Below are 27,388 nucleotides of genomic sequence, written 5' to 3'. Positions count from 1 at the left end.
GTGCTGGACTGTGAAAACTGCAAACTACACTTCACTAATGGAGTTTCATGTGGAAACTGATGCTGAAGCTTTTTTTTCTTCCACTGAAAGTGTCAATGCGACAACACAGCACAGCAAACTTCACCTACAAAAAGCTCCAAAGATAGTCAGAACACTGAGAGAGGACTTAAAACATCAGGACCACGATGCAGCGTTTGACATTAACCTGGAGGACCCAACAGTGTCCCTGCTGAAGAAATATCACACTGGCTAGATGATGGAGTGAGTCACCTGAAAAGCATGTAATGCCTGTGCACCAATATGACTTCTTCCACCTACAGTCCAATCACGCTCCTCAACATGCTGTTGGATTTGAACATCAGTCCAAGTATACATACAAACCTGCCGCTTCCTGTGGGAAAGGATGGTGAACAACCGCCAATCGCCTCGGCTCTTCTCCTTTATACACAAACAGTTTCACGTCCCAGTACAGTTCAGTAACCGTCGGCTCCGTAAACAAGAACAGTGAGCTCAGATACAGGAAGCAGGTGACTCAAGCAGTCATTTGGTGCCACAACAACAATCTCCTGCTGAGCTAAACTCAGGAAGTGACTCCAGCACAACACTCCACCCAAATCTCCCATACACATCTCTTGTGAACCCATAACAATCACAGACTCATTTCAATTTCTTGGCACACACATAAGCAATATACTGAACTGGAATATCAACTCAGACCAGTAAAAATACACAATGAGGACTCTGCCTCTCAGTCCTGCATCTTGCATCTTTCATTGTCTCAGAATACTGGGATTATTATTATTATTGCGTCATTTTTCTCTCCTGAAAACAAGTTCCACTGTCTCCAATCATGTGGCCATTAAAGTGAAGTGAAGGTAAAAATCCCCTGCTGTACTTTGTCTTAATAACACACTGAACCAAGATAGTAATCATGGGAAACGTTCGTAAACATGTATATGTGTACTTATATTCAATATTTAAAGGTGTATGAATGGTCCAGTTTTCATCCTGTATAAACTAGTATACTGTGCCTCCCATTAAAATATCTATACAATGCCAGCCTGAGCTCAGAGTTTATATGACTTCCTTAGTGACTTTAATAGCTACTTGGCACACAAGAGAATAATTCCTTGTAGTGTGCGTGTGTGTGTGTGTGTGTGTGTGGATGAGCCAGTGTGTATGCTTATGTAACAGTACTTCCATAACGTGCATGTACATGGGCAGCAGTCAGACACAGTGTGTGCCAGCTTGTTTCCTTTCCTGGCCCCCAAAGCTGGAGCCGAGCTGCGTGATGAAAAGTGTGATAACTCCTGAGGGGCCGGGGACAGCCGCGGAGCTGCTACATGGGTTTGTTCATTTTGGGCTGATTTCCAGCTGATTTTCCAGGTGAATCAGCTTCTAGCCGTGACAGACGTCTTACTGTCACACAGAGTGAAGGAATAATGGGATGGTTGTGAGTCTCAGTTATTTATTTGCCTTCACTGTGAGTCTTTCAATATTAAGCATCTGCACCAAATCCAGAACCCTTATTTATCAATAAATAAAATTTAAAAAAAAACTTTCAGACTTTAAATTCCTATAATCTGTCGTAGCTTTGATGGGAAAAGAGTGTTTTATAATAATGCTAACTTTCCCTGTCACAGTTTGTTCATTTGGTAATCTGTCTACTGCTAAAAAGAATGCATTTGAGAAAATAGCTCAGATTGTATAGAACATTGCCCCTACTTCCAATCTCTTTTTCATTCAACTTAAAAAAAAAAAAAAGTTCAGCCTCACCACAGTGCTCTGAATATCCTGGCCTCGACAGCTCAACACAAGGCAACGTACGAAAACACATGCAAATAGACAAAACGAACAAATTCACAAAACATCAAATCATCAATTTGACAACACATGAGCTGCAAATACTCACAACAGAAGTGTTTCCAGGGAACACTAAAAAGTGATGAACTTGGCTGGGACGCACTTGTTCAATGCTTTTAATGTTAAAAGTCACAGATGGAAATTGAACAAGTGCATCCCAGCTGGCTTCATTGCTTTTTTTCTTTTTAATATATTTTTTGCTTTAATTCTTCTTCGCTGGAAACACTTATGAGAAATTATTCTCACCCACAAACTTCTCTCTATGAGTCAATGTCCTCTGGGAGGAGGATATACGACTCTATTTTAAATCTCAGCAGTTCAAAAGAAGCACATCTCTACTCTCTCACTCTTGGATGTTAAACCGTTGCACATGCTTCATTATGTTCTTTGTAATAATTATAATATTTTACATATTTACCGTCATTTACATGATGGTGTTGTCAGTAATGGCTTGTTGAATGCCGTCCTGCCCATTGTACAAAATGAGGCAAGTTCCTAACAACTCTCGCTGTCATGACAACAAATTAAAATCAACTTGTTTCTCACATGATGACAGGTGACACATACGGGTCGGACAATGTTCCACTTTGCTCACATCTGACACCAAAGACCATCTTTGAACTTTGAATTACAGTTTCCCTCCCACATATGACGACCTGTCATCACACACGCACATTCTACACTGAGGTCACATGAGGACACCCAAGCCTCCTGCACTCATTGATGACAACAAGTACAGTTACAGGCTTAGAAAAAGCTAGCGAGCGGCCCACGAGTTGAGATCATTTTGTCACACAGTATATGCTCTATACTTCCTACAGGTGACCAGTGCACACTGAGCAAAAGCAGACAGAGGCAACACATATGCAAACAAAGTGCTGGTGGTTTTCATGTCTCCATGAACGTCCAGAGACAAAGGGGCAACAGGAGAGGGTCTGTATGAACAGAAGAGAAATTTTGAGTTCCTGGTAGGTTTGTAGTTCTGTTGGTCTGAAGTGCCAAAGAGAACAAGAGCTTGTTGTCACAGCAAACCTCAATCAGGGAAGTCATCCACTGACTGTGGACAAAGGACAGAGAAAACCTCTTCAGCAGTCAAAACACTCCACTGTGTAAATCCAGCCCGTATGTTATCCTGGAGTGAAACTCTCCAACTTTGAATAAAGTAACTTCCATCTTCATTCCATACTCCTCTCATAGCCACACGGTCTGCCTGAACATGGTGGAGCTGGAACGACATCTGTATTGAACCGGACATAGTGTCTAACATGACCCTGTAAGTGAGGCTGATATCTCAACATAGGAACAGATTCCTATTCGGTAGAAAAATGGATTTATTTTGGTGGTGATTTGAATGAGGTTCTTCCACTGTTACATGATCATCTGTTTTTAGCACAGAACTGTGAAGCCAATGCAGAGAAAATCACAATCAATCACAATAATGTTATTTTTGACAAGTTGAAGACTAAATGAAAATGAACTGATGTTTCATTTAAAGAAGCCTTTCAATGAAAATAATGTGTATGCCGTATCGAGATGGGAGGAGGCTGAACTCTGCTACCCTGCACCTGCTCCACACTCTGCTCCGGCCCCGTGAACCACATCTACCTTCACACTGTTCACTCACACAGCCGCGGCATGGACAACAGAGCAGCAGTATAATGTCATGACATGTTGAAATACACCTTTTTAAAACTCGATCGCAGAGAAAACCTACTTGTGTCCGAGCTCGTGAGCGATGGTGAAGGCCAGATTGAGTCCGTTGTCCTCCGCTAACACACACTTCCTTTTGGCGCTGCAGACGCCGCCCAGATACGCAATACCTGTAACACAGTGACATGACAGTGAGTTTCATAAATAACAGTGACAGCTGCGTTGTGATGATTGACTCTAGCTGATTATTTCCTCCAACATGCTGGGTAATATGCTTACATTAATCCCTCATTACACCTCAGCTGACAGCCAAAGGAAACAATGGGGCTTTGTGAGGCTGTGATGTTCATTGCAAAGAATACCAGATTATAAGATCCATGGTTTGTATTTGATATGAATGGAAATAAGCAGGTCTTATCAATACTTATACTATATATGAATATCAATGTATCACAGCAAGGCAAAGATATTAAATCGTCATATCAATGTTTGAGTCACTTTATGACAGAGTCACAGTGTGAAACCTGAGCTGCATTCAGGTAACTCCTGTTCCAGGCTAGTGGCAGCAGTAGTAGGTTTGTAGTGGACGTGGCTTTGTTAGATGTGTGTTACTGGAAATGAGAAGACGATCGAGTCTTTGTGGTCCCACAGTCTCCATTTCTGACCTAGCTCTAAAACAATATGTAGAAAACTATTATGAAACGGTAAATTGTCTGAACGTACTGTATGTGGTGTCTCTAGTCTTATCGACCAATCAAATCCCTTTACAATGGAAGCCACATTCATCCAGTCACTCACACATTCATACAGCGCTTTTTCCTACACATATAGCGCTTTACTGCCATACACACATCACATCGGGGGGCAGCTTGGGGATTCTTGCTTAAGGGCACTTCAAGGAGTGAACTGGAATCGAACCATCGGCCTTCCGATCAGTGGACGACCCACAGGCACCTTCTCACACACTTGGCTTTACATTTGATCAGGGTAATAAAATTACAGAAATGGCTTGAAGGCAGTGCTATTGCACCCAATAAGGAAACTTTTCATGTTTTATATGTTTTTATAGATATACTGTACATGAACAAATATACATCACTTTTTTCATCACAGATAAAGAAATGTATCCTACATTTCCACATTACTTCTGTTTAGAGTTTTGAATAAACTAAATAAAAATCCCAATAGCAGAAATCCAAATACACTCATTTGAGATTTAGGAAGTGTGATGTTGTGTAAATAGTCCTGTCAACACAGATGTCAAGCAGATGAACATTCATCCGCTATTTAACCGTATTTAACAGCTGGCGTCTCCGAGCGGCCAAAGACAAGTCATGCATCATTTTCTGTATTTCTGTGCTTCTGTGGTTATCACTTGAAAATATTTTTATGAGCAATTTTCAGTAAGTCCAGAAAAGCTGTGAAATATGAAGCTGATAAAAAACAAATAAAAAAAGAAGGTCTTGCCGTACCCACATGGTGGTCCTGTAGTTCCCACATGTAGTTACATCTTTAATGAGGCACCTGTCAGCACAGTCCACCACCTAACGGGATCCTACACATGAATTCACAGTAGCTATGCCTCATACTCTTCCATGCACAGCTGTGAACTTGCCCCCCCCCCCCCCCCGGTTCAGCTTAAGGATTCCTCGTTTTGACCAATTCAAAAATAAAAACGGATTCATCCAAAGAGCATCAAACCAGTCACATCCGAGGACAGGACGTGTGGAACAATAGGCAGGATAAACACAACAACAAGTTTCTTATTAGACTTGACTAATGGGTCTGAAAAACCAGAGGTTCTAAGCAACGATGAACGGTCTGACACGTTTACCGGACAAAAATCACCGGAGTCCGGTGCTGATGGTACACAGACATGTTTGAAAGCAGGAGTGCTGAAGAATGTTTAAAAAACAGTCAATCAGCTTTCCATTCAGGCATGCTTCGAGGTGAAAGTTACAGAGCTCCATGTGTCAGCAAACACACACACACACACACACACACACACACACACACACACACACACACACCTGGATTTCTTTCTGTCTCTGGAGCCAGGCCATGGAGCCTCATTTGAATCCAGAGAGGCATAAATTAAATCATTGATGATAATATGACAATTGAAGCCAGATGAGATTTCTGAACAAAAAAACCCTACTAGTCAAGTCAAGCAACTTTTATTTATACTGTGCCACATCATAACATTAGTTATCCTAGGGCACTTTTCATATAGAGCGGGTTTTGTACTATTATCTACAGAGACCCGTGTGAGCGAGGCGAGGAAAAACTCCCTTTAACAGGGAGAAATGAATTAAGGAACATTTATTATTTTTAATTGATTTCAATTCTGTAAATTTCAATGACATCTCAAAATTTAAAATACATCCTGAGGGACAGAGAATGACCTAGACACACAAATTATATCACCATGCCAATAAAGCACGTTAATAATAATAATAATAATGATAAAAACCATCATCATAATAATAATCTTAATAACACAGTTAGCACAGATAGCTTCGCAGGCAAAATACCTTCAGAAAGCAACAGGAGGCGAGGGTTACGAAAAAGCACATAACTACAGGAGAGAGAGGATGCGGAGTTAGAAACATTAATTAATGGGGCATGAATTTGTACAGGTTGAGAGGAGGAGTGAGGAGCTCAGTGCATCTTGGGAAGTCCCCCAGCCGACTAGGCTTAGAGCAGCATAGCTCAGGGGACTGTTCAAGACAAGTCTGAGCCAGCAAATAATCTTAAAGAGGACAGTTTGAAGTCTAATCTTACATGTACAGGGAGTCTGCCTCCTGGACCCAGACTGGGAGCTGGCTCCACAGGAGAGGAGCCTGATAGCTGAAGGCTCTGCCTCCCATTCTACTCTGAGAGACTGCATTTAGAGAGCAGGGTGTTCTAGTGGGGCAGTAGGGTACTATGAGCTCTTTAAGATATGATGATGCCTGATCATTAAAGGCTTTGTAGGCGAGGAGGAGGATTTTAAATTCTATTCTGGATTATACAGGGAGCCAGTGCAGAGAAGCTACTATGGGAGACATGTGATCTGTTTTCCTTGAGAGAGAGAAAGAGAGAGAGAGATCAGAAAACCAGAGAGACGGGGAGATCAAGTTTTGGCCTTATCAGCCAACATGGCAAATACTCGCATTACTTCACCGGTGCATGAAGCGAATGAGGCTTCAGGATTTAGGTCTGTGTGATAAGACAGAGCTGTTCAGATGAAACACAGGGGAACAGCTGGAGAAGTTCAAGCGGCCGTTAGCCCATTAGATAAAGTGCTGCAGTAAATTCACAAAGATGATATAAAACTGAGGTTTAAATGGGAGATTTCCTGTTGTGTCACAAATCTGCAACAGCCTGGATTATTATCAAGATCCATTTGGTGTGGGTCCATTGGCCTCCTTTAGTTTACTGTAACACAGCAATCTGTGTTACATACGTCATATATGTATATTGTAAAGTTCTCAGTCTGCAAAGTCAGTCTGCTCTGTGGTAAGAAACTTATGGTTCTCTCTTGAATTAATTCAGTAGTCATTTAGGTCTGCACAGGACCGCTAACTGTCTAACCCCGCACATGCTCTCCACTGCAGACCAATTCATTCAGAACCTGGATTCACTAAAACACTGTTGACTGTGTGGGTTTAGCTTAAGAAGTTAAAACATGAGAATACATGTTGATATTTCTGTTGCAAACATCTTGAGGAAGATTTAGAGGACCAGGGCTGTCACAGGAAGAGTAATAAAGCATTTCCTTAATATCATAGTTTAATAAATACATTTTTTGGGGACTTTTTGTGCCTTTAATGGACAGGACAGTAGAGAGACAGGAAATGGGGAGGCAGAGAGAGGGGGAATGACACGCAGGAAAGGGCCGTCTGAAGCGGGAGTCGAACCGGTGGCCAGCTGCAGCGAGGACTGTAGCCTCTATATATGGGGCGCCTGCGTAACCCACTGCGACGCCCCTAAATGTTTTATTTAAAAAAAACAATTAATGAGAGTTTTATGCTGTTTTTGTAAATCCATTTTTAAATCTAAAGATTAATCGTTCATTTCTAAATTCTTTTTACAATTCTTATTTTTAATGCCTATTAAAATATGAAATTAAGGAAATGTTTCATTACTTTTCCTGTTGACATTAATCCTGGAATGGCTCATTCATTCCAATACAACATTAAAAAATAGCTAACTGAAAGTACTCTGTATCTTCATCAAGTGATCACATTAGCTTAGCTCAGTTTCATAAATGCTGGTGTGCTAACTGCATGTTTTTGTAGATTGTTCCAACAGTTTTGTTGCTGCTTCTTGTTCAATTCTCAGTGGATCCAAGAACCTGTAACATCACAATATTACTGACATCGACATAAGATAAGGTTGTGAATGATATAAAATATTTGCTTTGTGAAAATTAAGATCTTTTTGAAACAAAAATCCATCAAATGATTATCCATATGTAGTTACCCTGTGCAGGACAATCTAGAGTCACGGGTTCACCTAATCTGTAAATGACTTTGAACAGTCGGAGGAAAACCTCACAGACAATAGTGGCCTGGTGGATCAGAGCAAAGAACATTTATAAACGAAATATTGTTTCTTGTTGACTATTCAGTCCCCAAGCAGTGATTACACAGAACAGAGGAGAAGCTTTTGTACAGTCTGGCAAAGGAGGTTTTAATACTGCAGTACTTGCTGGATGGTAAGGAAGTGAGGAGGCTGTGGCTAGGGGTGAGTGGGGCCATGAGGGTGCACCACGCCTCATGGATTTGTTTTATGGACGGAAGAAAAGCACTGATGATCCTCTCTGCTGTGCTCACTGTTCCCTGTAAGGTCTTCTGGTAAGAAGCCTCTTTGTTCTCATGGTAGACAGTGATGCAGGTGGTTAAGATGCTCTAAATGGTCCCTCTGTACAACACGGTGAGGATGGGTGGAGGGGGGCTGATGAAGGAAGTGGGCACTCTGCTGTCCTTTCCTGGATTGTGCTGTCACATGTGGAGAGGTCCTCTGTGATCTACTCTCCCAAGAACTTTGTGCTGCTGACCATCTCCACAGCAGTGCCATTGGTGGTCAGTGGTGTGTGGACAGCATGCATATTTCTGACATCCATGACAACCTTTTTCATTTTCCCAAAGTTTAGGAAAAGGTTGTTGGTCTTACACTTGCTATTGCAGTAGGGCCACCTCTTCTCTGTAAGTAGTTTCATCAGTGCTGCTGATGAGGCCCACCACTGCTGTATCATCAGCAAACTTGATGTGGTTGGAGCTGGAAGATGCAATGAAATTGTATGTCAGCAGGGTGAACAGGAGTGGGCTGCGTACACAGTCCTGGGGAGTGCCGGTGCTCAGTGTGGTGGTGCAGCAAAGTTAATGAATAGTACACTAAATGGACTGCACTGCACAAGTGTTTTCTGGTCTTATCGGCCACATACACCCATTCACATGTTTATTCCTACACAAATAGTGCTTTTTATCATACACACTCCCTGACATAAGCAATTTCTTTTTCCAGGTGAGACAGCGCTGGGTGGAAGGCAGTTATAGCATCTTCAGTGGAGCGCTTGGAGCGGTGAGGGCTAGCCTCTGAAAGCGTCTGATGGTAGGTGTGAGTGCTACGGGGCAGTAATCATTCAGACAGCACATGGAGGACACAAGGATTATGGTGGTTGACTTGAAGCATGTGGGGATGACTGTCTGGGCCAAAGAGATGTTGAAGATGACTGTGAGGACATTTCCCAGCTGTCCAGCACAGGGTTTTAATGGCACAGCCTGCGATTCTGTCTGGTCCTGCTGCTTTCATAGAGTTAACCCTGGAGAGGATCTTCCTCACATGCACATTATTCAACCTGTCAACTCGTGCATAGAAGTTGTTGAGCTCATCTGGAGTGGGGGCTTTGTAGTCTGCGATGGCCTGGATGCCTTTTCGCAAGTGCCGTGAGTCTCTGTTCTCAGCAAAGTAGCTGTTCTTTCTCTGATTCTCTCATCCGGTGAAAGGTTGTTTCTTGTTGCTTTGAACGCTGATTTCTCTCCAGACCTCAGCAACGCCCAAACCTTTGCTGTCAACCATGGTTTCTGGTTTGTCTTTGAGTTTATGTTTTAGTGACTGTGATACCATCTATACACATATCAAGGAAATGTGCCACAATCTGCTTATTCCTCCAGATCAATGATGTCCTCACAGGAAGCTGCCTCTTTGAACACGTTCCAACCAGTGCTTTTGAAGCACATACACACACAGTCATGTTTCCATCACTGAGACAGCCCCCTCTGGCCATACCTTCATCTGTTTCTGGAGTGAAGAGGTCTGTGCTGGGATTAGCATGACAGATACATTATGTGGTCTGAATGGCCAAGGCGGGGGCAGGGGGGCGCTATATATGCTATTTTTTTCTTATATTTGTGTAAAAAAAGCTCCAATGTATTTTTCTTCTCTTATAGCCAACCTGACATGTTGGTGGAATTTCAGCAACAAAACAATTTCATGATTCAAGTCACAGCAATGGTGACAAATCCATCAGAGTGTACTGTTTGGTGATCGTTGATGCTGTTGTGCAACTCTCGTAGTGCCTCTGTTGCATTAGGTGGATGGTAAAGAGCTACAATAACAACTGCAGTGACCTCTCTCAGCAGACAGCACCTCACATTCATAAACTCCACTAAAACAGTGTTTGGACATTGCCATTCCTTGTTGACATAAACACACAGTTCACTGCCACGAGTCTTACCAAACAGTGATACTCCCTGTTGACTCGGCCTTAGTTTAAGAAAACAAACTACTTCATTCCATGTTGGGTAGTCCAACTAAGTTGTATATAGCCACGTTATTGTCCAGTGATCATACATTAACCAACAGGATAGATAAGAGAGTAGTTGTAGTGGGATTAGGTTTCGATGCTTCCTCCTCAGTGCTGTAGCCTGAGCTGCTGTATTGAGGCTTGCAAAGCGTAGCCGGCCTAGACTCTGCAACTCATAAAAAGAGTTTGGTGGTTTGTACTGACTCTACCGATCTCCAGAAAATGCTAGCAGAACATTTCCCAAGAAACTTTGGGTGTGCCTGCTGCTTGGTGTGTATCCAGGATGATTGGTTTTCAGATTCTAGGGGTTTAACGAGTGGATGTGAGGGAGCACTGCATGGTAGCCTGATGATAGATGTCATATTAGCATTCATCAAGAAGGACCTGAAGCAGAATGGTCAATAGTATAGAAAAAGTGTACCATGGGTGCTAATATGACCAGCACAAGTATCAGTAGCAGTACCTGTATCAGAGAGGTGCACACACACACATTTCATTGACTTGCAGTTATGATGATCTGCCCTAAAACTGATGTTTGAGACAAAATGGCCAACATTGAAATTTAGACTAACTGTAAAGCTGTCTAATTATCCAATCACAGTCAGCTATGTACATTTCTACCCAGCAACTGCTGAATCACCAGTTACTATAGTGGCTGGGGCCCCCTTTGGCATAGGGGGTTACATACACACCATTCAGCAACCACAGACAGACAACAGCCTATAAGCCAACACTTAACATCAAAATACTCTTGAAAAGGACAAGTCAAATTGGGCGGGGGGGGGGGGTGTTTCTTGTAAGAGCCACAAATTATAAAAGCAATATCTTGTTATGTTTTATTTAAGAATAGGAATACTGAAACTGAAAATCAAGTTAAGCAGTATGAGATAACTGGTCAGCATATTACCAAATGTAATTTTCCTTATTTAAATTTAAGTCAGTGCCCGGGACATAAAAAAAGACAAAAAAACTACACTACACTACTACACTAGCTTCATGTTTGGTGACCATCCTGGTATTCTTTATTTTTCTAAATGTATTTATCATTCGTTACTTCTGCTGCTCATTGTGTGCTAGATTAGTATCATTTTGAGTTGTTATTTGTACCTTGTACCTTCTTTGTGTTCGTTGTAGCTTGTTTGCTGCCCCGCTAGCCTAATTTATCAAATTAACCTCTCGTTCCCTACAGCTAACGCTACCTATACAAGCTACACTATTACGATGGCTTGTGTTAGCTGTTCCACTCTTGTAGACAGGGTGTCTCTACAAGAGAGACAATGTAGTGCTTCAGGCAACTGTGCCTCTGCAAGAGCACATACACATGCATCAAAGTGTGAAAGATATTACACATCTGACACTTTGCATGTTACAGGATGAAAACTAACATGAAATTTTAAAAACTGCCATTTTAATAATGGTTCTGGTTTAGCTTGGTGTGGTTGCAGCCCCTGAGAAGGGGTTTGTGAGCTAATGGCATTTGCTCTCTTGAAACTTGAATCTTTCCTATTCTTTCTGTGCAACTGGAAAATGTGGGAGAGTTAATGTTCTATGAATGTGTTTTTTTTTCACTCTGCAATCTCTTCAAGCTAATTACCTTCAGGTGCTAAATGTGGCGAAAATGTAATCCATTTGGAACGGAGAAATTTCACCTCCCCTTTGCCTATGTAACAAAATCAAACATAAGAAGGCAGGGTAGAGTAGATTTAATCAAAAATTGGACACACTGTGCCGAGCCCTGATTGGTAAATTGCTTCCTGTAGTTTCCCGCCTCACTGCTTATTTTGCAGGTCTTTTGGAGGTCAGCTGGTGAGCCGAGCAGATGTTTGATTGACATGGATCACAAAGATTGGCAAGATAGCATCGGTCTCAGGCCCGACAGCAAGCCTGTGAGCACGAGCATTAGCACAGCCTCGTCGGCAGATAGTGTGGTGTTAGCAGGTGTGGAAATGCTGATATGCCTGGCCTGGAGTCTCCCGAATGTAAACTGGTTTTCGGGCCTTTGCCAGCCCCGTTGGTATTCCTGTTGGCCTGCATGTCTCCTCCGCTGACGGGGGTTAAGCAATGCACTCTAGTTCGCTCAGATTACCATCACCAGCCAGTGTTTACTGGGCCAGAGCTTCCAAGATCTGAGGCTAATCTTTGGGTGCTGGCATCACAGAGGGAGAAAAAGGGAACCCAGGCATACTCCATCACTAGCACTATGGGTGATGTGGTCCACTCCTGGACTGCATGCTCCAAAGCCCATAACACCTTAACGTGATGGTTTGGGTTATTTGTGTGAGGCTTATACATAGTCAGTGTATTACCTGCTGTGGATTCGGATCAGCGCCCACAGCACCGGAGCAGAGGCTGAGAGATGTGCTGTTGTGGAAGGGGTCAGCCGAGAAAACATCACAGAAAAAAAGCCAATAGCAGTTTAAGTGTACGCTCTATTTTGAATATCTTCCCTGCTTCACCTTGCCACCGAACAACCTTTCCTTTTCCTTCCATTTTTCTCAACCGCTGAACTACCGTACTACTACGCACAAATGCACCTACACTTAGCTCTGTATGACACCAACAGCTGATCTGCAGCGTAACACAGAGTGTGCCGGAGATGATTTGGGTCTCATTTACAGTGTGTGATTTATAGACATACCAGTTCTATGAATTACGAATTTACTGGAATGGATTCATCTGATTTGTTGTTTTTGCTCGACATAACATGACGGTGAAGAACATTTAACATTATTTCTGTACTTGTCAGAAATACATGAAGGAAAGAAGAAGTCCGCTCTCACCCTTCTATGACCAAGAATGAATAGAGAGGTAAAGCAAACATGAGGCCACGGAACAGGGAACTGTACAACACACGGACTGTTTTTGTGCTGCTTAGAAACACAGCTGATAAGGAACATGACATTAAGAGGACTTGGCAGATGTCCCTTGGAACTCCAGCATTCTTCCAGACATTTTTCTAGTTAATCTTGGCGTAGGCTGCGATGTATAATTATTTTTCCTGTTAAAAAAACACATTGGACTCTAAGAAAAGATAATTTTCCCTGAGGACCTTTGTTCCAGGTCATACTCCTCTCTCTCCCCTTGTTTCCTGCCTGGCTATATTATCAGCTATCCATTAAAGACAAACATGCCAAAAAACACTCTTATCCCCCTCTATCAAATCTTTTCTGCGGATATTACGGAGCACATTTTAACGTAACCTAACCACCGTGATGCATTAGCCTTCAGGCAGACCAATAACAGTTCCCTGCGGCTCCTGAGGGATCACGCTTCATTCAAAATAAGGAAGTGTGTCTATTGCGCCACCAAATTAAAACTTGGTTTTCCAATGGCTCAATTTGCATGTGTATAAAACATAAAACAACTCATGTGAAATTAGTTGACAGGAAATCTGGGGAGAGGAAGGGGTCCACAGAAAGACTCAAACAGGGAACGCTGCAATTATATTGTCAGCACTTTAAACTGCTATACCCCCCCCGGGACACCCCCATTGTCTATACTGATTATGCCCTTTACATGTACATGTTCGTAGGTAGGTAGGTATTTGGAAGGAAACCAACAATATATCTGTCACCAACATACCTTATGACTTATCCATATTTATCATACAGAATCATAAAGTAATGTTTTCTGTTGTAGCTACTCAACAGTGACATTATGTTTCTTTTCTAATATAATATAAGAGAAGTATGAGAGCAGCTGTGAGTCTGTGTGTCCTGACCAGAGGCTCTCTGAAAATAGAGTAGGTGGAACATAATATGTAATATTGTAACACATCTATTGGGATTACCATATGCAGCTCAGCAATGTTGACAAGTGCAAACAGGAGATTCTTTTAGCCTGGAGTGATGTGATCAGTTGTTTCTGACATTTTAAGTTACATATTATAATTTTAAATTGAAGTGACATTTGAAAAAGTAATTACTGTTGCAATTAAAGAGTTTGCAAATGTTTGTGTTTGTTCACTCAGATGATTTAATCTACTACTGCCATGTAAGCAAAGGGTAGAACAGAGGTAGAATAAAGGTTGTGCATGTATAAGCATAGTGTAGAATATACGGTACATGTTGAATGTTCTACACAACTGTCAGGTTAAGAGAAGAAAAAATGTTGGCCCTGGCTGATGAAGATCACACAGAGGGCACTGGGAAGTCCTGGAACACAGCGGTAACGTATGTCTCCACAAATTCTTGCCAACAGGGTCAGTGTTAGATCTAAAGATGTCCACACTACCCAACGCCTCCCTGTCTGTACGTATATGATGGGATGGTTGAATGTTGGCGATGCAGCGGTACGCAACATCTCCACTATATCTTCTCAACAGGCTCCCGCTCTCCAGAACATGTTGTGTTCAATATGTCTGCACTCGGGCACATTTTATTTTGAGAACAAGCAGAGACGGACCTTTGTTGCATCGTCTCCGCTCATCTCTTCTCTTCTATTAGTGCTATCAAATAACGGCATAAACATCCAATCACAATAATAAAAAAGACATAAATAAACACATAAAATCAAGTGTGGCTCTGTATTATTTAAATGCAAACTGAAATCAATTTTCTTTTTACCTGGAAGAGAAGTATAATGTCAGCTTGTTTCTGAGCATGGACATATAGACAACTATAAAATAACATTCATAGTGACTGGAACTGGAATTGTGAACAGTTTTCAAGTTTGAAAAACAAAGCACTTAGTTTGAGCTGCCATTCGTTTATTCAGGAGAGCTACACTGTCAGCCAGTAAACAGACAAATGTTGCTGCTGATTCAGCTGCAAGCTGCCACTTTTCACCAGGGGTGGGGGGGTGGGGGGGCTTTCTATCACTTCATGGAAGGTTGTACAGCTCTGTACGTTATGCTTCAGTCACATATCTTCCAAGATGAATCATGTCCTGCAGATCTTTGCCAACATGACAAACTGTACAGTGGTATCTTGCTCCTCGGCTATCAGCCGGATGGAACTGGCTCATCAGTGGTGACAGACTGAAGTCTCTCCACTCTCTCCTTCAAAACAGAACTGACTGAATCATTAGACCATACTGAAATAATTCCAGTGTGGATGTGCAATCAGGTCAGAAATAAAATGATATTCTCTGTCCCCGCAGTTGTTTATCGTAGTTTATTCAGCATGTGGCTGCGGATTAGCTGCTAAATGTTCATGACCTAAAGTGGATATTGCAGCTGTGTGACTGTTTATGGTTATCTGACCACTGTGCCTCTGTGTATCTGTACGGACGGTCTAATGTTAATGCTGCTGCTGCAGTATCTGCCAGCTGTCTGTGTGTGCACATGTATGCATGTTGGATTCATTATCTTTATGCAGTCCTTTCTTAAGCACTAATGTTTTGTCATTCCCTTTCCCATAGAAACAACTTCCTCCTTCTCAAAAACTGGAAGAAAAAATAAAATAAAGAACAATATAGTCACTGATATATTATATTTAATTATATATAAGTATTATTACAGTTATATTACTACCATACTATTAAGTAAAAAATAAAATAAATATACTATCACTACATACACAGACACACACTATCCACACTTACCCTACTTAATCGACACAATCTAACCTAACCTCCACTCCCTGACTCTTTTCATACATCCCCACATACATCATTATAACAGCTCGTTATTGTTGTCTGTATGTTGTCCATTATTGATATTATATGTTAGCGCTTGTCTTCTATGTCATCTTTGTATGTGTTTTTTGGTTTTTTTTCTTGATTAGCACAATATTTCCCCAATTAAAAAAGATATATAAATAAAATAGTATAATAATAAAATGTTATAATAGTAACAAGGTATGAAAAAATAATGATTGTTATCATTAATTAGACAAGTGGGTGATATTGAACCTCAGTTTGTGTCTCAGTTGCTTCTGTAACTGTAGATGTACACCGTACATCAGTCTGAAATGACTGGAGAAAACCTGATATATAAAGTTCCAGTTGCAGTGTGTAGTTTACAAAACTGAGATCCTCAAACTCTCTCATACCTTCATCTTGCCACAGTATTGTACAGAATGGACCCATTTAGTAAAATCCAGACATGGTGGTTTTGGATGGGACTGGGCTCAGGGTAGAGCCCTCTTCACTGCAAACATTTTGGGCTGATGAAAACAGATGTTGGCCTGGATTCGGACATATGTTTTTTCCTCCTCACTGGTTTGCTGTTTTACAACCATGCATGCTCAGCCAGAGGCTGCAATTATGTGCGTAGAATGTGTAAGATCTGAGACAATTACAGGAAAGCATCCTCAATCTTTACATTCAAATAAAGAGGGAAGACTCAGGGAACACCTGCTGAGTGTGAGAGAAGAGTATTCCTGGTGAAATAAGCACTTTTCTTTTTGAATGACTGGCCTCCATCTTATGATATATTAGTTGTTTATCATAACCCAGGCTCCCCTGATAATTAACCCTATATTTAGCTTTTACTATCACAAAGTGAGTCGTACTGCTTGGACTGAATATTGGTCTTGGCAACTGTGTTTGCATGTCTGGAAATCCACACGTTCTTTCTTCCATGTGTGAGAACCTCTTACAGACAGATCTGCAGTGCTGAAAGAGGCACAATACTTTAGAGTGTCTTCCCCTTGACAGTATCAAGGCCACAGTGTTCTTCAGGTGAACTTATTACTGTGTTTGTATGGTAGAAAAGCGTTATATGAATGTGTGTGAATGGGTAAATATGGTTTCTACTGTAAAGTGTGTTGAGTGGCGATTGGGACTAGAAAAGTGCCATTTACAATTCAAAGAGGCATCGCTCATCCAGAGCAGAAGCCAGAAGTAAAGGTTGGTGAGGGTGCTGCAGCAACCCCACCTCCGGGTGGCATTATTATTAGTATTATAAAATAAGATCAATAATTTCCGCACTCTGCCGGGCACAATAAACCTATTCTTCCTTATATTATTACAAACAGTGCAGGCGTTTCAGGTGGTTTCTGAAATTCCATCCTGTAGTAATTTGTCTGTTAGCAGAAGTTAGAAGGTTTAGATTGCATCTAGCATGGAAAAAAATTAATTTCAAATCCAACCTTCAATCAACAGCAGCACTAAAAAACTCATCACTCATGGTTTTGCTCATGTTTTCTTATTCACTATGCATTTTTTAGACGCTGATATAATGTCATGATGCTGTTGAGATGTTATTTGCTACATTGCAAGGACTGAACGAAAGTTGTTGCATAACATTGTCACTAAGTGTAACTATAACTCTGTGGTTTTACCTGCCGAATAGCAAATGCACTGTGTGCATTCAAGAAAATCACATTGAAAGTTGCGCATTGCAGCAGCCTCTTACTAAAATTACATGAAAAAGAAAAACATAAGAATGGAAAAAAATGCCAGTATTTCAATTGTTTCTCATTATCATTTTAATGGTCTGAGCACGCACACACACACACACACACACACACACACACACACACACACATACACATACAACAGGACCCAAAAGTCAGATGACTGTCGACCACATCTAACGTAAAGTGTTTCTACCTGTACTGAACAGCTACACATGTGAATGAAGGATGAAACGTCTGCTGTCATAGCCTCCCTCGTGTGTAATCGCTACATTGGACGCATCAGTTGTAATATATATTTGCAAGTGACCAAATAGGTCACCAGATCCTCCAGAATCTGAAAGAAAGCCAATCTCTTCCTCATGATATTCAGAGTTAAACCAACATAAAAATGCACAGTTAGTACTTACTGAACACCTCATACTTCATGTTGGTAACCAACAGCAGAGAATGTGCTCATTCAGGACAGGTAGAAACTCTTTCACCTCGACCCTGGTTTCAAAATTTTTATGGTTCTGTTTAGGCAACTCATAACACTTGATTCAGGTTAGGAAAAGTTGGTGGTATTGGTTAATATTAGTTAACAGAATAAGTGCAACATGACACGAAACAGGGAAAGTTTAGCCCTCCTATATTTTACCAAAACTACAATCTTAACCAAAGTGTTTTAGTAGCTTAAAGGAGTTATTTGTAAGTTTTGCTATTGTTACAACGTTAGCATTAGCAGCTTTTTACTTACCAGTCTTCCAAAGAGCATCATCGTCATGTATACAAGAGGTAATAAAACATCCTCTGAGCGGACCTACTTCCTTAGAGCAGACTGGACGTGACAGTGACTTGGTATCGGAAAGTGACCAGACAATTTGGGCGCGTCTGAGCTAGCTGGTTAGCATGCTAACTTCAGTAGATGAAAAGAAGTGATAGAAATAGAAGCAAAGCAAGAGGGTTGGTGTCCACTGCTGGAGATCTGTCTTCATGAGTAAAGGAACAACGTTTGATGCTGAACGTTTCTGGGGAAGATGGGTTGCCAGGAAAACCAGTAAAACCGTACAGAGGATACGATACCTGGCATCAACCCTCACCACCCATGTATACACAGACCGGCGTTTCCTCTAGACTGGTAAATAAACAGCTGTTAATGCTAACGTTGGCTATGTAGCAATAGTAAAACTTATACATGGCTCCTTTTAACAGTTAAACTTTTTAATGCATCAATACATAACTACATGTTAAACTGCCTGAAACTTTAACTATTGCAGTGTAGCGTCACAGGAGAAATCTGGGGGTTAGTGACGTGATTAATAAGAACTGGATATGAGGACAAACAGTTCTCCTACACAAATTTATATATTTGTATTAGTGTTAAATATTTTCTACTCCTCTGTGATCTTTGCTGATTTTGTAAAATAATTCAAATGAAACCAAGAAAAAAGTTTAGAGGAGAAATACATTTTTCACAAACAAAATATTCAACTCGGGGTCCCAACAAGACAGATTCTTTATAATGGATCACACGCCAAAAGGGTTTTAACAATGTGTTCTATTTTACAAGGTTATCGTGTGTTTTTATATAAAATTTTAATCTCCAAAATAACTTATACTTACAAAGTAATTATAGCTGTCAGATAAAAAAAATACAATATTTTCCTCTGAAATGTAGAGTACAAATATAAAGTGGCAATAATGGATATAAAGTACAAAATGCCTCTAAATTGTATGCAATTACTGTATTTGAATAGTAATTAAATACATTCCAACGCTGGTGCGCATAATCTGTGTAGCAATTTTGTTTCCTCTCACACGCAATAGGCAGAACCGTTTACATTTGCTGTTGTTCAACTGGGTTCAAACGGTTAAAAACTACCAACTCACCATCCACATATTGTCATTCATGTCTCCAAGCAGTCAGGAAAGCACATAAAACTTTCATTGGAATGAATGACCCGCCATGTTTGGTCCATGGACGGAGGTCCTCATTAGCGGATCAGATTCCTCTTAAATGACACTGGACGCTGGTACTGAGCGAGTCTTTACCAAACCGGCCCTATAAAGCCCATGTGAATAAAACAGAGCTGAGTGGTGAAGTTCCACAGTGAGGTCAGAGATGTGGCTGAGATTTTCTGCAGCATCAAAGATCCGTTGAAGCCAGCACTTCTGAGGCTAAAGCCCCTAGACAAAGAGCTGCGATCCACAGCGCTGTGGTTATCAGTGCTGGGTTTTGACTTGGTGTTAGGGGCTAGCTGGCTGATCAAACACTGATGTGTTGGCTCACATAGCTGGCAGCACATCCAGCCAGACAGCCTCAAAAGAGCCACAAAGCCTGATCAGGCCTCTGGACTCACAGCACTGTGCTGCCCACAAGCAGCTTCGGCCAGCCATTTATTTTGCGCTAATTAGCCGTTACAACATGAAGGGCTTTCCAATGAGCCACTGAATCCTGGGCAGTCGAAGCTCCCAGTGCTGACAACACAGGCCTGAGTCAGCCTGGAAGAGACGCTTTGTTCAGCCTCTCACGCACACATACATGCACACACATATATGCACACATGCTTGCACATAAACGCATGCAAATACTGGTTCACCATAGATTGACCCCACTGACCTTGATGTCACACTAACCTCCCCCACCTATATACACACTACACACAAATGCAAAATGCTACACAGACGTACTGTACACAGATATACACACGTGCAGTCACACACATGTATTTAAACACAAGTTAGTGGGCTCCTCCACTCATACATGCACTCACAGTGATGCACACATAAACATACACACAAAATCACATGTGCACGTGCAGAAATAACAATGAGCATTTTACTTTTCAATATAAGGTAGTTGAAAGAAGGATTGCATTAAATTGTACACGTCTACCTAATGAAGTGATGTAAGTGTTTGCACACGTATTTACACAAAATCCTGACCACACTTGTAAAACTTGTACACAAACTATATTTGCAAACATACTGTCTATGAACACCAGTCCAAATTCGCTCACAGCATCCTCTGGGATGAGGTCAAAGGTCATTGAGGCCATCCACATCCAATGCCAGAGATCATCTTTTAACAGAGACTACTTGTAATGACATGACAGAAGTCCCACACTCAGGTCAGGTGACAGCACCTACAACACTGCCACTGAGGAAGACTACAAGTTGTGGTTAATATGTAGGGCTGTGCGCTATGGCCAGAAATACCATCATAATATTATTTCCTATAGACTGATATTGGTAATTATCAATATATGCATTTAATAACGTCACCGTTACTTTTCCCCTGCACTCTGCACAAAGCTGTGGTAGTGCTGCTCTTGAGACATGTTACCATCCTGGGACTTTAAACCTGAATCATCCACTTTCATCTCTTCAAACCTGTTTTTTCCACCATTCTAACTGGCATCATGTCTTTCACTATAAAATATGCTGTGTCCAGCTTCTTTTTGAGCTCCTCATATTGGATAATGACCGTAAAGGCAGACACAAGCAACCACCGCTCGGGATTGAACGTTAACACAGGAGACTTGACTGTGAGCTACGCTGCCAGTTTGTGCAATCTGGAGCCCAGGCTTTGCCTTTCTGTATACTGGGATGGTAAAGTTTGTTGTGTTTCCCGCCTTCGTCAGCACAGGCCGCCTGTATATCTTGCAATGGATATTGCTCTGCTGTTTATCCAGCTTTAAACCATTTCTAAATCACAGATGTTGTGTGATCTCTCTTTGTGCCCTTCATACAAAGACACTGTGTGAGTGTGTTGTTGTAACCTACTCTCTTTGTCTCTCTGGTTCTCTCTCTCCCTCTCACATACACACACAGGGTGAGAATCAGCTGATTTGTACAGCATCACCTCCCACCAGTCGGCAGCTACTCCATGAAGTCAACCGTGACTCTCCAGTCATCCGGCCTTCGTTCAACATCAACATCCCACCAACCCCCTAATCTCCCAGTTACATCCCTGCTCCAGTAAAGCAAACACAGGAAATAAGATACTACTAGGAATATTACTTACATCCCAGCCCCACCCACCACCACACTTCACCCAGGCTTTTCAGGGTCAGACTTCCATCAGTTTGCTGACACATGAGAACAGGGTTTGTCTTTGTTTAAATATCTTCTTTTAGTCCGTCTGTTTCTCCCCTATAGAAACTCCATGGATCCCTGAGGATACATGAGACCAACCTGTTTTGCTGACCGACACGCACCACTATTGGAAATCTATTCATCACTGGACACTCTAGCTGATCAGACTGATTTGAAACTGCATCACATCATTGCGGTTTTTAGACATTCTAATCATAACCGTGATTATCAAACAATGAATTTGCACACAATAACTAGATCAACAAATGCCGTGGCAAATTAAAAATGTACTGCAGTTTTAAATGTAATCACACAGTGGTTTAATTGATCCGTTTACAGTATAATTACACAATGCAGGTTTTTTAAGCAAGAGCAGATGTTTGTTAAACACTGAGTTTTAAGAGGAAACATCCAGAGAGAGTTAAAAAACAGCTGTGCTGGTGAAGGTATCTGTGGACATCTATTGGTATTTGGACAGTGCATCTATGGGCAAATACAAACTCCGAGCATCAAAAGATGCTGCAGTGTTGCTCAAGAGGAAATGATGTCTCATTTTTCTAAAAACATTTTTCCATGATTTCTCTCCTCACGTTGTCTCTTCAGTGGGAGGGACTAAAATGCATGTGAGGGAACTGGGATGAACCTTAGAACAAGATCTTTGTCTATATCAAAAGAAATTCAGTTGAGTTTTCTACAAATGTATTTTAAAGGAAATCCACTCTGGCAGCACTTTCGAAGTGTTTCTGGAGTGTTTCTGATCTCCCTCATGTACGTCCCACAGAAAAAACATGTTTACAATTTAAGTTTTTTTTTTTTTTTTTAAGTTTAATTATATTTGTCCCTCATGGGGCGATTTGTTGTGCAGCAAGAAAATGCATCTACATACACACATGTGTGAAGGACGATACATACCGTCACACTGCTAGACTCTACCTCCTGTCCCATAATTTGTTTTTCAAAGTGTTCGAGGGCTTCTTCTGAAGTAAATCACATTTCTTTCGTTTTTTTTGTACATTTAACAAATGTATAAAGCCACGCTGACTCTGACTCTGACTCTGACTCTGACTCTGACTCTGACGCTGACTCTGACTGTGACTCTGACTCTGACTCTGACTCTGACTGTGACTGTGACTGTGACTGTGAGTCTGACGCTGACTCTAACTGTGACTGTGACTCTGACTCTGACTCTGACGCTGACTCTGACTGTGACTCTGACTGTGACGCTGACTCTGACTGTGAGTCTGACGCTGACTCTAACTGTGACTGTGACTGTGACTCTGACGCTGACTCTGACTCTGACGCTGACTCTGACTCTGACTCTGACTCTGACTCTGACTCTGACTGTGACGCTGACGCTGACTCTGACTCTGACTCTGACTCTGACTCTGACTCTGACGCTGACTCTGACTCTGACTCTGACGCTGACTCTGACTCTGACTCTGACTCTGACGCTGACTCTGACTGTGACGCTGACGCTGACTCTGACTCTGACTCTGACTCTGACTCTGACTCTGACGCTGACTCTGACTCTGACGCTGACTCTGACTCTGACTGTGACGCTGACTCTGACTCTGACTCTGACTCTGACTCTGACGCTGACTGTGACGCTGACTCTGACTGTGACTGTGACTCTGACTCTGACGCTGACTCTGACTGTGACTCTGACTGTGACTCTGACGCTGACTCTGACTCTGACGCTGACTCTGACTCTGACTCTGACTCTGACTCTGACGCTGACTCTGACTCTGACTCTGACTCTGACATGCATCTTTCTCCCTCTTGAGAGTTTGGTGAAACGTCATTCCCACAGGGAAATACATTAAATACTATACTACATTAAACTTCTGATGTTACCCAGTAGGCCGTTTGTCCTCCTGCCGCTGAGAGGTCAGCTGCTTCTGAAGACAACAACATCCTGAACTGAGGTCAGAGTCAGCGAGGACCAATGGATGCTTCTGTAGCTGAATTTGAAATATGGCATTAATCAGAATTATCAAGTGGAAACGCTTTATTTAATCAACCAGCGAAATCATTTCAGAGTCAACTCAATAAAACTAACAGCTGTTTCTCTGGCTGATCAGTCCAGAGTGTCTGTAATGCAAAAACCTTCACAGGAAATTAGAGCAAACAACAAAGATTGGAAATGTTAAATGACTGAAAGTAAGTTACAGAAAACAATGTGTGTTACTGTACAGGCAGCATGGTGTGTCCAAGGCAAATTTCCCTCTGCAACGATAAAGTCTTTTCTTAACCAAGACCCTTTGAGCCTCATAGTCATTTGAGCCACTGTTAATATAGAGATATTGATTAGTGCTGCTTCAATAATATATTCAAATAATAAAAATATATCCAAATGAGAGAACACAAAAAGCCACTGTATCTTACTGAGCCAGCAAGATGCTGAAAAGCTTGTTTATGCTCTTGTTTCTAGTCATGTCGACTGCTGTAATGTTCTGTATACTGGCCGACCCTAAACAGCTACTGCTTAACTACAGACCATCCAGAAAGCTGCTACCAGGGTTTTAACAAAAACTAAAACGAGAGAACGTATTGCTCCTGTTGGCTCCCTGTATCTTACAGAATTGGTTTTAAAGTTTTTAAAGCACTAAATGGTTTCATCCCCTCTTATATCACAGACTCCATATCTTTCTACGATCCTCCACGAATCCTCCACAGCTGCATCTTTAACTATTCCCAGGGTCGCCACAAAAAACCTTTGGGGATGCTGCATTTAGCCGCGATGCCCCAAAATCATGGAAACCTCCGTTACATATCAGACTTGCTGACTTAGTGGACAGTTTTAAACATTAACTACAAACATATCTTTTTAACCAAGCTTATAACTAACAGTTGACTGTCTCAATTTATCTAAACATTATTTTATAATATTTTATTTTATATGATATGAATTATAATTATATTATTTTATAAGTGATATTTTAAAGTAACAATGGCTGTGTTAATGCTATTTTATAATCATTTTTTGAGCATATGCACAAACCAGCCTTTTGTATGTATATGGTGTTTTTAACCTTTTTATTTAGAAAGCATTTTGAGCTGCATTGTTTGCATGGAAGGTGTTATATAAATAAAGTTCATTCATTCAAAAAATGCCTCGTCATTCCCATCGCCCTATGTACGGTACAGTGGAAATGTTTGTACAGTTGTAACAGATCAACAACTGTGGGACCCTTGAATCTCATCAAATGCAGTTCCATGGCCTTTGTGTGTTTGGGCGCCCTCTGACAGGAAGCCTGAGACGGCCTGGAGAGGAGAGGCAGGGAGGATAAACGCTGGTGGCAGAGGTTTAGAAGCAGGACCTTTAATGAGCGCTGTGATTATAGTGAGGCTCAAAGTGGGTCACACACTTTGGGCCTGCTTGCACAAAGAGCAGGAGTGTTCTCATTGTGCAGGAAGATTAGGAGGTTGAGAGTATTATGGTAGGGCAGAGCTGTGCAGAGCCAGGCATGGCCAGGAGCTGCGACAATGCCTCCCAACACACAGCGCTGCCTCTGTCTGCATCTACTTCCATTACCTCATAGCTATGTGCATGCTGATAATATGTGATAATGTGTGGAAAGTAGTGCTATGTAGGGTAAGACTAAGGAGCCAACCAGAGCCTGTACAGTGAGGTTCATCCACCTCTCATATGACGGCCTTTCCTTAGTAATTACATGGCTATTTACTGTGTAACTGAACAATACAACACTGGTAGTCTATGGAAAAGCCTCTCAACTCTTACCTTGCCAGTCCTGCCAGTGGATCCATCATTACAAATGTATATTAAGAAGAAAAGTTTTGTTCAAACCTATTTGTTCAAGCCCCAAGATACTAAACACTGTATGCTGGATGCATTTTGGGAAATGTGTTAAGCCTTCAAATGAAAAAGAACCTCTGAACAATTCCATTTTATCTTTTTAAAGCTATGTTTTTGTCCAATAGCCCCAAAACATATACACTCAGTGCCAGTTTATTAGGTAGACCCAGCTGAAACTAATACAACAGTCCTGCAATAAGCCCTACCTTTGTGAAGGTTATAATGTTCAGTTTTTGGTGAAACTGTTTTAGAGAGGTGTTCATCCAACTGTACATGTGTCATTTTGGAGGATGTAATTACATGATACATGAAGGTGACAAAGATCTCAAGTGGCTGTGGGAATGAGTCTTGTCCATCGGTCACAAAGGACAAACTTTATCAGTTTTTTTTTGTTTTTTTTACCATTATCATTCCTCACCTTAAAGGTGCTATTTGACCACCAAACATGGCTCTTGCGTGTGGTGGTGATTGTTGCTTCACACCAGCTTCAGCCATCGTTGTTTTTACAAGACAAGACATTAAAATATGTCCTCTGAGCAGCACTACATCTTCAGGGCAGACTGGAAGGCTACAGTGAGTCACTATCAGAATGTGGCAAGACGGGCCGGGGCTAGCCGGTTAGCATGCTAACTTCAGTGGAAGAAAAGACGTGATAGACAAGAGTTAACATTGGTGTTTGTTTCCACCTCTGGAGACAGCTGTTGGTGAGTGAAGGAAAGAAGTTTGATGCTGAACTCTCAACCTTTCTTCTAGACTGGTAAGTCCATGTAGTTATTACTGAAATTATAACGACAATGGTCTCCTCACAGTAAAGAAATTTGTAATTTTAACCCAAACCAAGATCTTTCCTCAAACAAGTTACTGTATGTCAAATGAAATGAAAGCGGTATTCATGTGTGGTGGTATATTTCCTGGTGTTTTAATTATGTTAACCATTCTGAAGATGTGAGTTGCCAAAACCGTTTGTAGAACTGTATGAGATCTGAACCAGGTGATTTATTGTCAGGATACAGTTTATGTCTATTGGGCCATAAATTATATTTTCATGTGGATCTTTGATTACTATAATTGGTACATTTTCTTTGTTTTGTTGCATATCTTATTGCATGTGTGTGTCTTGTTGCATCTATTGTTCATTATTTTTATAAAGTACAGGTGCTGTTTCTGGGGAGCCATTCAATTCAATGACAGTGATAGGCCTTAATACCTCGCCTCTGTGGCTCACTTGGTAGTAGACATAGCATTTAGGCTTAGTCCTAACCGCAACAGCCTGGGTTCGAGTCCTTTGCCGCATGTCATCCCCCCTCTCTCTCACTCCATCCTGTCTTGCGGCTTTAATAAAGGCAAAAATCCCATAAAAAACAAATTTGAACTATTTTTCAAATGATTTGTTGACTCACTTACAATACCTGCTGTGGCCCACAGGTGGACACTACTGCTCTAGAGACATGAGCAGCCGCCGAAAGTTTCATCGAAACAACAACCATTCCCAGGAGACGTGCTTTTGATCTTCATGTCACTCTGGTGGGACATGGCAAGATTGTCTCAGAATCCATCCGTGGTGCAATGCCCAAAGTAGCACTTGTTTTTGCTGATTAGACTTCTCAGTTCAAAGTTGGGTCCAGTTTCTCACCAAACTCCTTTACTGAGGAATCAAAAATGATAAAGTTGTGCACTTTTCCACCCTGACATGGGCACCAACAGGAGGGAGGGGAGATTTTAATTGATGATTTAAGAGACATGGTCTGTTTGATGGCACCTGGTTGTTGCTTGACGCCCTCCCAGGTGATACTCTTCATACTGGTACATTTTTCTATGGTGCTCTATACAGCCCATCCTGGAAGAGAGATCCCTGCTCATTTTCTCATCCTAATGCTTCTTCCA

At 41.5% G+C, this 27,388-nt stretch overlaps 1 protein-coding gene across 4 annotated transcripts in view; it reads right to left on the bottom strand.

Moving 5' to 3' along the window:
* adamts17 (ADAM metallopeptidase with thrombospondin type 1 motif, 17) overlaps positions 1-27,388 on the bottom strand; it is a 135,412-nt gene that overhangs the window by 57,369 nt on the left and 50,655 nt on the right. For all 4 annotated transcript variants that reach the window (XM_056378470.1, XM_056378463.1, XM_056378480.1 and 1 more), the window contains exon 8: positions 3,578-3,683. In XM_056378470.1, coding sequence (XP_056234445.1) covers positions 3,578-3,683 — 106 coding nt within the window. The remainder of the gene's footprint in view (positions 1-3,577; positions 3,684-27,388) is intronic.

Source organism: Seriola aureovittata, chromosome 1 (genome assembly GCF_021018895.1).
Source record: "Seriola aureovittata isolate HTS-2021-v1 ecotype China chromosome 1, ASM2101889v1, whole genome shotgun sequence".
Classification (NCBI taxonomy): Eukaryota; Metazoa; Chordata; class Actinopteri; order Carangiformes; family Carangidae; genus Seriola; species Seriola aureovittata.
The sequence above is the reverse complement of the archived record's forward strand: the minus strand, read 5'-3'. Positions and strand labels throughout refer to the sequence as shown.